Source organism: Typha latifolia, chromosome 12 (genome assembly GCF_019914945.1).
Source record: "Typha latifolia isolate L0001 chromosome 12, TyphaL0001v2, whole genome shotgun sequence".
Taxonomy (NCBI): Eukaryota; Viridiplantae; Streptophyta; class Magnoliopsida; order Poales; family Typhaceae; genus Typha; species Typha latifolia.
In genome coordinates this window covers 6,313,762-6,325,256 of record NC_133097.1, presented here as the reverse complement: position 1 = coordinate 6,325,256, position 11,495 = coordinate 6,313,762, and the positions used below count along the sequence as shown (strand labels likewise).

General features: G+C 35.6%; 1 protein-coding gene across 1 annotated transcript; it reads right to left on the bottom strand.

Moving 5' to 3' along the window:
• Positions 1-324: 324 nt before the first annotated feature.
• Positions 325-11,388, bottom strand: LOC140798886 (poly [ADP-ribose] polymerase 2-A). Its single transcript, XM_073152968.1, has 18 exons — positions 11,270-11,388; positions 10,926-11,196; positions 10,703-10,824; positions 9,887-9,968; positions 8,915-9,147; positions 8,686-8,812; positions 7,011-7,066; positions 6,294-6,367; positions 5,884-5,930; positions 5,749-5,798; positions 4,806-4,868; positions 3,534-3,614; positions 2,460-2,570; positions 2,266-2,341; positions 1,614-1,756; positions 1,452-1,525; positions 772-877; positions 325-680 (listed from the first exon to the last, which is right to left on the bottom strand). Exons 1-18 carry the CDS (start codon positions 11,351-11,353, stop codon positions 588-590), a joined length of 1,893 nt encoding a protein of 630 aa, XP_073009069.1. The 5' UTR covers positions 11,354-11,388; the 3' UTR covers positions 325-587.
• Positions 11,389-11,495: the final 107 nt, after the last annotated feature.

Sequence of the window (11,495 nt, the reverse complement as noted above, 5' to 3'; positions counted from 1 at the left end):
GAAGAATCTTACACAATATGGAGAATATTAACTGCCACACAAAACATGGTGAAAAACTTAGCGTGAGAGGAACAACTGTCTTTCAGTTCTCAGCCTTTCTTTTGGTGATTTCTCAGCTATTTGTCAATTGTAAATTCTACCATAAAATCTCCACTCATCCCTCTATTGGACATTCTCCCATATCTTAATATAATGAGTCAACCCATTTTTTCCACACATTAAAAAAATAGGTTACAGGATGGTATATCACTAAAACATGCCCTCAATATTGTAACCGAGGTGTTTCTAAATCACGGAAGGAATAAGAGCCCTATAGCATATAGATGACTCCAGAAGGAATTGATTGGAGATGCATATCTTGTTGCATGCTGCCCAAAAAACTCACAGAACCTCAAAAGATACAAAATATATTATTTCATCCTTGGAAATAGGGTTCCTTAAAAAAATGCCACTGAGATTAATTACAAGAAGAGAACAAAAAACTTCTATTCATCCTCAATAGTAAGAAGTGGCATCATGATACAGCTTTCAAATGTGAGACTACATTGAGATTTAGGATGCTTCTGATCTTGCTGCATGACAAACCATCATCTCTTGAAGTTGAAATCTACATGAATAACGTATCTCATCTTTATCTGGTCTACATTGTACACTATGTATTCGTTGTACAGCAAGCAACCCTGCAAATGACACACAATTAGCTCTGTTTCTCAGGTTCTTCTTTCCTTCCTTGAATGCAGAGACATGTGAACAAGTAGTGAGTTGGATTACCTTACGATCTTTTTGCTCTTTCGACTCTCCAAGGGGAACTACAACCCCATCTTCAAGGGCCTCAGATTGTGACATGTCTGGTTCAGTTGCACCTACTCCTTTGGTGCTGCAACAAATGGCAAATATTAGCAATTTCATTATTTATATGTTACAGTATCTCATATGCTGATTGCAAGTGTTTGTTCAAAAGCCTCAGCTAGTACATTTATTAGTATGCTGAAAGAAAACACGTAAGATGCTGTTAGAAACAGGAAAAAGTAAGAGTTTCATAAAATTTATTCAGTATCTGGTTATGACTGGATTGAGATTTGTGGAGTATCTACATGATCATTGCATAAGTATGCAGCCTTTGCAAGGTATTCTCAATTTTTGGCATATAAGATCTCACCCTTCAACTCTGCAAAGTTCATGAACTCCAAGGACAGTGCTAGCTTTTCTTATTTCACAAAGGTGTAATTGTGAAACTTAAGTATTCTGATGTTATAAATGATCCTACATAACATTTATGGAACGTGTGAGGAATATTCCCCACATACCAATCTATACTCAATAAAAGAATGCTGGGTATGAAGTACTATCCTGATAACTAATTATTTGATATTTTCATCATAACATATAATTACAAGCATGTGATTCTTATATTTATTAGGACCAGTTGTACAAGATAATAGGAAATAGACCTTAGTTTTCCTTTTGGCAGTTGATCAGCATTATAATCTGCAGTTTGTAGCTCATTCATATCACCTAGTGCAACCTAAAAAAGAAATACAGAGAATCAGAGAGTTAATAGGATCACTTCCAGCAATTAATATATCAAGGATCTGAACAGTGCTAGGAACAACCTCACACAGAAGGAGCACTCCAGATCTAGATGACTGTGATGCACAGCAGTAGTTTGCACTCTTGGAGAACATATCAGCAAAGTACACCCCCTTTCCAAACATATAACCAGTAACTGGTGCTTCTGGAGGAGCAATTCGCAATCCTGTTTGCATATCAGAATCAAGCTTTTAAATGATATTCTCACTTCATTAACTTGCTCCTAAAAATATTGAGTAATAGACAAAACCGTGGAAGTTAGATATCCAAATGCATAATTAACACAAAATATCATTGCCTTTGGCACTAACAAATTAAGCAAACAGGAATACTGAATTGAGTTGGAATTAACATAAAAAATTTAAATAAATTGGAACGAGTCCTATCTGTAAATATATGATTATATGAGTTCACCAAAAGTCAATAGCTTGAATGGTGAGCTAACTTGCTGATAAAAAATATAGTACAGTTATTGGACTAATGAAGCAACTTTTGCACAAGAAACAATCTATTTAAATGTAGCACATTCTCTTAAATCTTTTGGAAGATCATTGATAATAACCCTCACAATTTTGCACATGGAATGCAAAACAAACTTACTAAGCTCAAGAACTAATATGTACACTTTTGGTGAAGGAAACAAGCTACAATTAAGAAAAAAGAACAAAAGACAACCTTGAGAAAGAATCCCAGTCCAATTAGTGAGTCGAGAACCATGCCACAGAAGCATCCTATTTTTTGTATCAGAAAACTGCAGGATATATTTCACTAAGAAAATTAAGTTAGCTGGACATAATAAGAAATAACTCCACCATCAGCAGGCATCATCTAAAGCATATATTTGATAAGCACAACAGATAAATTTTCACCTTTTTGAAGCGTTCCAATTCACCATGCCTTGAAACTTTGAATATCTGTATAATTTCAACTGCGTAACTTGAGTGTGTTTTGCCATGTGTATTCAACATGTACTTCTTTATCTGTTAAAACAGAAAAATCACACAACTAAGGTTAAATGCCCAAAAGCAGATAAGCCAAATTAATAGATCAATATATTCACATGTCTTCAGTAACCCCCTATTGGTAAATTCCAAAGGGCATACACTAGGTCAACAGTAGAATCCCAATACGAGAAATTCTTGGACATAATTTATCTTTCATCTGCATATGAAATGGTACATACTACAGAACTATGCTTCATGAATAGTACTTCATAGAAAAATTGCAGCATACCATTATGATCTGGAATTCTTATGAGCTGTAGAGAATTAAAGCATGAGCTACTGCATAATCACACCATTGTGTGTAGGTGTATCTATGAGAGAGAGAGGTTATGCATCAGATCTTCTGTTGCATGAATCAGCACGTGGCCCAGATATTCCTTGATTGAAAACATATCAGTTTATGGTCAGGAGCATTTTTTCATGTAAACATTCTATTTGGTGATATACAGTTGTTGGATTAGTATACGTTCATTAGCATGAATCTAACATGTACAGGACTACTCTACTCCATTCATGAATAGGCCATTCGTTTATAAGACATATCATCTAAAGGAAACCCTACAAGCCAGTGAAACTGTGAATAAATCTTAGTCTTAAAAATTATACCAAAAGATTTTCAACGATACTTTTTTACCACGTCCACAGTTCCACCCACTAAATGCTATCACATCTGAAAAGAAGGGAAAGGAAATGCTCTCCATGATTGTGGTACAGGACACATTTGGTCTCATGACCTCATCTTCAGGTGTCTATGGTCTTGTAGTTCATGAATTCAATTATGAGATTCTTTCAGAGATTAAATATGACAGGTAACTGATGAGAGGAAGACATCAATCATCTTAATTTATCTAGTCAGAAGAAAATGCAATCTCGTGAAAATAGGAATGTGCTGAATCAAATACAAAACATATCACTAGTTTTATGTGTGAAAAATATTACCATAGAAAATTCTTCTGAATCAACTTCAACCGGTGCTAATTCACACTGAAGTTGTTGATATCGGTAATACAAAGGATCATCCTGCATTATGGAACATAACAGAAAAGATCAGATATATGAGGTTTAGGAAACCAAAGCATTTAAAGAAACTAAGAAATATGAGGTTTAGAAAAACAAAGCATTTAAAAAAACTAAGACGAAAGAAAATAATGTATGATTACTCAGCGTAGAAAAAAAATAATAGAACTAGACATTTGTTCTCAGTAAAGCAGCTACAAGGTATTAATAATCTTACTGGACATAGTATTAACCTAAAAAGGAAACAGAACATAAGGTGAATTCTGTATGATAGCTATCAAATAGCGTTTATAATATATATACAGGCAGTCGCCCAATATTTAGGTGAGCCACTTGTATTTCAGAAGTTAACTTATACTGAAGCCGATATTAAAATCTTCTCCATGCAAGTCTGCACAAGTGGCGTAATGAGTAGTTTAATCGACAAGTTAGGCATGTTCACATAGTTCACTATCATGTCTAAGATCTCTATCTTTACAACAATGTCATGTGTTGCTTGGTACCTATGGAAGTATGGAGGTATAATGCAGTAACTCTTATTTATTTGCAGCAATGCTTTGATGATATTAGGAACACCAGTCAAACCCTGGAACATTTGCTACAAATTGTGCTTGTATTGTTGCTTAATTAAATTGGTAGTCATTGAAATAAGCACCAAAAGCAATCTCACCCTCTCAGTCTCAATGATGCTATGTATCATTCTATTGTAAGAAATAATAGAGGTAAATAGCGTAGACGAGACCAAATCATTAGAATCTATACTAGAAGCCCCTATCTCTTTAATGCAAATCAATGACAACAACATCCAGGTCAAATATCCATACAATCAAATACTAGACACACTTTGATGATCTCTTGCTTATGCATCAACCAGCAAGAACTGCTAGTGTCTTAAGGTATTTGGTATAATACAAAACAGAAATTTTCATCGTTGAATATGATCAACTATTAGAAATTTTGGTCAATTAGTAACCAAGTTTAAAGACTTCCAAACTAAAGATAGTACGACTCATACAAACTATACTCACTATATTTATTTAGTAAAGCTCCAAAGACTATCTTTTTATGTTAGGTACTTCAAATCTAGACTATAGAGATCATGATAAACTTCCACATCTTGACTTCAAGTTGTCCACCACTCCTTTATATTGATATTTTTAAGAACGCATTCCAGATCTCTAAAATGTAGAGTACCTGCATATCAGCATCACCCTCCAGAAGTTTGGTTGCCACCTCTATCTCGCCTAGAGCTTGAACCTTGACAAAACCACAGAAATGGAATTAGATGGAGCAAAGCCAGTTTCACATAAAGTTTAAGCCATCAAAGAATTAGAGAAAGCAAGCTTCTAAACTTTGAAACCAAAATGTCCTATAGGTTTAAGCGAGGATGAATCAGAATGTTTCGCATAGATATAAGTGGAAAGTAAATTAATTAGTTCCCTACATGAATTAATTTGGACTTTCCCAAGGGAAGATACACATTCTCCCAAATTCACAAGTGGGATCTGGAACTAGCTTTTGAGCATGCTCTTTGATCATTAACTTTTAATTGAGATCCGCTGTGTCAACATCTATGAAGCACAAATGGTTACACATTGGAGGATACTTGCTTGGATATTCATATCCCAAGTGACAATCGTAACTTATTATGAAACATATGTATGCACATTTGTTTTGTGTTCAGGTGTTAGGTTTAGATACATAGATAGTCCCACCATATCAATTCCTCATTATTCAAGATATGTCAAAGAACCTCATGGCTATATCATTATGTCCATGTTTTGATATACCCATGTTTCCTGGGACAATAAACAATATAAAAGAATTGATACACACAGGAAAAAAAAGGCTTATTAATATGTTTACAGGTATAGCATGTGCTCTTCTTTACAATATGTCAATATCAAGTTTGCTTTGAACAAAATATGAGATGAAGCCATTGTAAGATCGGAGGAGCAAAAGATGAAGATAGCTTATAGTCGAGGGATACTCTAAAGTCAAATTCGTTCCACAAGGACTAACTCTACAAAGGACTTAGAACTTAACTTGACAATATAATAAACAGCAACTTACAATTAATGTTTACATTGTAGTCAGATGTGCATACAAAATTTAATCAGGATGAACAGGTAATTACCATGTCCAGCTTCCTTTTTAATTTCTGTGGTGTGTCAATGACAAATGCACCTGCCAAATATCAGTTTGTGAGAACCAAATACTCCTACCGGGAGTCATACTGACACATCCAACAGCTATAAAGTATTGGACTTACACATTTTTTTAAAGCCGAAGTCATGAGGGATTACTGTATAGAACTCTCTGAAATAAAAATAGATAGGCGAAACACCATTATACAAAGGTAAATTTAAGAGTACTGTAATTATAAAAATGAGAAGAAAATAAAAGAAAAAAGTCACCATTCTCTAGTCTAGATTCTAGAATTGAGGGGAGTTTTAGAGTATAAAGGAAAAAATCATCATTCTCTATCAGCTTAAGTTTTTAGAGTAATTATTAAGTTAACAAAATATAAAATAATCAACCATGGAAAAGTTTGCTGACGGTTACTAGTATAAATTTAGAACTAATCGTGCAAACTAGAACAATTTTAAAAGAGTATCTAGCATATTTCAGTAATGAATATTATGTCATGACAATGTCAAAGGAGGCTATTGAAATGCTCACCCGCTTAATTGTTCCAGCCTTTTCCTGTCAGGCTTTAAAATCACATCAGAGATCCTCCTTAAGACATCGTAGCCCTGCAAGATGTTTGATCACATGATTCTTGGATACCACAGAAGTGCAAAAAGTAAAAGAGAATTCAAAACCTCAACTAAATGTCTAGAGTATACTGTGATGTGTACTCATCATTAACGAGATGATACAGTACATGAAAATAAAGCATGACGCAAATATTTCTATATTGAACCAAAACATCATTGCAAAAACAAAGATTAAAGCGACTTCGTTGCATAAAAAAAAATGTTCCTAAATGTGCTTGAAATACAGAATCTATTATGTAGTAACTAGTAAAAAAAGCAGCAGTTTCCAACAAACCTGAAATTCTATGGAAATATAGGATACACAAAGGTACAATCTGACAATTGTATTTGCTAAATGGTACTCAGGCATGTGAGATAGGTATCAAGCATCTTAAATCTCCAGAGTAATAAGAGGCGCAAAGTCATTAGTTGTGAACCTTTCAAGAACTTGCATTAGTTATCCAATATTTTGCAGTTATGTTTGTACCCAAATGGAAAGTAAATTTAAGTTCTAGATGGCAATCTTTTCTTACTTTGTTATCCCAAAGGCAAAACTCATCAATGCAATACCAATAACTGATGAACTAGTAATGAGATTGACAGAGATATCAACATTTTCATGCTTTAACTTACTTCTCACCTTCAATATTGTTGATTTGCTTAGCTTACCAAGTGGTAATTTTTCAGCATTGTATCCTACAAAGGGGGCAAAGGGAAATGCATCAATTAAGTCAGTAGCATGAGCTAGCAAAGAAAACCCCACTTCACTCTGTAAAAGAATTTATTAATTTAAACAAATCAAGACCACATGATTTGAGAACTAAAATCAGGGAATTGAAATGGTAATGTCTAAATATTTTGTTCTGACAAGCCAGCTCAAAAGAGTGATAATGAGCTTTGGCATGAGAATTCAAAGAAAAGAGAAAAATATTAATAACTATATTATATGTACTTTTCAGATATTACAGTTTGAAGTTTGATCATACAGTACAAAACATGCATTCTTCACGCTTAAGTATTCGCTGCAGAAAGGTGCATATGAAGACAAACAAATCTCCAATTAGAAGCAGTCTTCACTTACTACTCTAGAATATTGATGATTACAACGATGACTCGAAATGAGGGAACCTGGCAGCATAGCTAATGAGCTTGACAACAATAATGGATGTAACCTCTCAAGGAAAAGTTTGTTATAGAGAACCTAATGTTGAACAGTATGAATGTGATATAAATGTTGAAAGCATTAGTCCAGTCACTTAGCACTTTATGTCAAGAATTCAAATTTCTCTTGACCTTGATGTACTTTAAAATTTAAATGATATGTTTCATAGAGTCACCTAGAAGGAGAAATCAGTATTATCATTAGTTGCAAAGATGGGATCTTGTAAGCACAAGTCGGAAGTTGAGAAGCCCCCAATGTGTTATCGACATACTTTCATAACTGACTGGCAACTTGGCATCTGGTTTCAAGATTTTTGTGCTTCTTTTCTAACCAAAGCAGAAGAGTATCCTATGGTAAAATAATGTTTAAAAAGACATCACTGCGATGCTCTTTATGTGCATCGTACTGTGAATCAGAAGATCCACATGGATACTTTTTGCTAGGAAGTGGAACCACCTTCTGCCCTGCAGTGAGTATGCTTTAATGGATCAAGGTTCAAAGTTCAGACCACAGAAAATTTCCCCTATCTACCAACTTTCTTGATTCTTCTAACGGAAGGAATCACTGTATTCTCCTTAAGATTGCTATCAGTCGGTTATTTCGAAACATAGCATATGATATACAACATTTACATTTTTAAATTAGCACAGTTGTCTTTAGGCTAGCTCTCTTGAGCTTTTGTCCAGTAAACATAGAGAGAGTTTTGTTATGTAATTATCGGTTACTACAATATATCATGAACTATATTCTCCCTTTTACCTGTCATTCATTAATTACCTCAGATAACTGTTTTTTCTGCATCAACTAGTCTGCTATTCCATCTTGGCTATACTTATTGGAAAGACCTAAGGATCCTTAAGGGCTACATTTCTAGGTGCTTGATGTCAAACAAAATAGAACATCGTAAACTTCAAATTTCAAGCAATGCAACCTTGATCCATGGAGCCAAACTTACGTCAACAGGATAGATTTTGGAAGAAAAGAAACACTCTAATTTCTAGATATATAAGTCAATTCTACACTGTAGTAGTCAGAATTAATGAATTGATGCTCCTCGGAAGTGTGATGAGGTACTTCATTCAGTTCAATCAGTTAAAAACTAGAAAACTGTAAGGCAGAAAAAAAAAAGAGTAAATGAATGCTAATTAGTTACCTATCTCCATCATTTGCTGCTTCATCATGCTGATGTTGCAAACAAGAGAAACAAAATTTGCAATTCGGGGATCAAGTTTGGTCTCTCGTGGTTGAGCACTTATGGGGTCCTTCCTCCTGTCAGCCACCTGGACCAACTAGGACATTTTAGAATTGAGAGAACTGATACTTTTGTTTGGAACCATCTATCATAATGAACAGATCACAAAAGGTGAAGTATGAAAAGTAACTGCTTCCTTTTCAGCTTCACTGTAGTCCATTTCCAGCCAAGTATAGCACTTTGGGTAGCATATGAATTTTTTACGATCAGCCCATTGATTTTTTGTCTTGTCAAAGAACTTTTTCTGAAATTCATCTACTGCTCGCTCTCGTGATCCGAAGGGGCCATGTAGCTTATCTTGTCCTCGTATTCCAACTCTTCCCCATCTATTGTAGACCATGAACATCCGATCATCATCAGATTCTGTATTTAATATCAATTAAGCTTCAGTGAACATTTAAAATTTAAAAGTCATGCAATTTAAGGGATTTTATGTAAATAAGATATTTTCAAAAAAGAAGCTTGATGAAAATCACAATTCATGTAAATCATTCTAGTCAACCTTTGTTCTTCAATTACCCTAATCTTCAAAATAATTGGCTGTTTTAGTTGGCAGACAAGAGAAAACACATAAGATTATCCTATCTTAACATTTTTAAGCTTAAAATTATTTTCTGTAATTGAAAATTACAAGTACAAGTATGATTCTGCAGCAAGGACATTGTATCTTTATAACAATGGAACAAAGAAATTCTACAATGAGGTATGATTTCCAGGACTTATGAGCTTTCCCTCCATATCACTTGTATTTCCCAGCTTGAACATTTCCAGTTTACTGGCCATAAAATGCTCTAGAAACTTTAAAAAATTTAGTATTATGACATAATAAGATAGTATAGTTTCTCAATCACCCCCATAATTAAGTCATAAACAAGTAATGGCAGGTATCAGATTTTAAATCCTGTCAATACTCTCTTTGTTGAATCAGTCCATTTGAGTTATCTCAGTGTTTGCCTCTAGAGTCAAAATGTGAAAATATTGTCTCCTATAACATAAAGATATCACGCTTGTATCATTGCTACAGGATTTCAATAATGAAGACTTAATCAGATTATATCAAGAGAAGACACAATGAATAAAGTAAGCACACAGAAAACCAGACCTAAAGCTTGCATAACGTAAAACTTGTTATTGTTGTCCCCAACATTTGTCTGATTCAAAGTGGCATCATAAATTTCCTCTCCCTGCAATAAATGAGAATGTTCAAACTTCAAACATAGACTGATTATACAGAGAAGCAATCAAGCATGGGATACAGGGCCTTCCAGCTTGCTTTCATTGAGCATCAAAATGGTGAGGCAGAATGCTAGTAAGATACCATTTGTCAACAGTGTGATTCCAGTTGTAAAAGTTTGGACATCACATTGCAAAGAAAAGCAACCATGGATTATTCTCCAATAAAATAAAAATAAAAATAAAAGAAAACACTAATTTAAACATGGAGGGTTGGAACTAAGCAAATGATATGGCCTCACTGCTCCTAGGATGGATCAGTTAAAGTTGACTTTTAAGAAAAGTGGGAATTATTCCTTAATGAAGTATTCCCAATTTTATTAAGTACAAGATAGCATCATCATTATTTACATAATGTAGCGAAGGTTAACACACAAAAAATCCGAAATGTAGAACTAAACTACTTCAAACACGAGAAAAAGAAAGATTTGTACAACTCTGGTTATACCTTTCAGAAATTGGCAGGTTGTGTAATGATATTATGAGCATATGACCTCAAAAGGCAGAACTACCATCAAACCGTAATGTAAAAGAATAAATAGCACAATGGAAAAGCAGTGGCAAAATCTTACATTCCTTATAATGCCAATTATCACAATAGTTGCACATGAATTCATAAAGGATACCAAACTCCTACGCAGAAGTCCATAGAAGCTCTATTTATATGAAAATCTAAATCACCTACCACTTGCAAAACATGGTAGCTCGATTTTATATGATCAGGAATGTGCTGGTCCAACACCGCCCCGCCCTTCTTCGTAGCCTTGACCAGCTTCTCCTTCTTAGGCTCCTCGACCTCTCCACCATCTAACAACCACAAAATCCAGCATAACAAACAACATTCAATATTACCGAGAGCAGCAAACACAGAATCGAGCGAAAGATCACAACTTGGAAGCACCAAGAACCTGCGAGATCAACTTCGGATAGCCTGATGACGAGATCATTCTTCGACCCATTCGCCGGCAATCCGCGAGCCTTCGCCAATTCCCGCAGCTCCCGGATCCCCATGTCTTGAAGTTTCTCGACATCGCCGCCGCCGTCCTCCGCTTCATCCCGCGGCCTCTTCTTGCCGACATTGGCGGCCGCCGACGACGAAGCATTCTCCTCCTCCTCCTCCTCCTCTTGCTCTTGCTTCTTCTTATTCTCCTTGCGAATCGCCGAGTCCAGCCTTCGGACCTGCGAAAGGATCATAATGGGTCGACGGGTGCCGAAGAGAAGAGAGAGATGGGGCTGGGAGATGAGGTTTTACGAGGGTGGGTTTGGTTCCATTGGTGTCGAGGCCGCGAAGGGAGAGCTCAGCTCGGAGCTCGTCCACTTTGAGCTTGGAAGACATCGCCTCGGGAGTCGTGTGGAAGCGAGAAGACGAGAGAAGGTGGGGGGGGGAATGGAAATGGAGGGGAGTTTTAAGAGGGAAGAAGAGGAGAAGCTCTTCGGTCGATCGTACGCAAGGCCCGTTTTAGGACATTACTACGGTA

Bases quoted from the DNA above. Each gene is read 5' to 3' on its own strand.
- LOC140798886 (XM_073152968.1), bottom strand. From the start codon at position 11,353: ATGTCTTCCAAGCTCAAAGTGGACGAGCTCCGAGCTGAGCTCTCCCTT. The intron at 7,067-8,685 runs GTAACTAATTAG...CCCCCTTTGTAG, and splicing joins GCAGCAAATGATGGAGATAG to GATACAATGCTGAAAAATTA. The intron at 2,571-3,533 runs GTAATATTTTTC...CTGTTTTAACAG, and splicing joins ATTCAGAAGAATTTTCTATG to ATAAAGAAGTACATGTTGAA.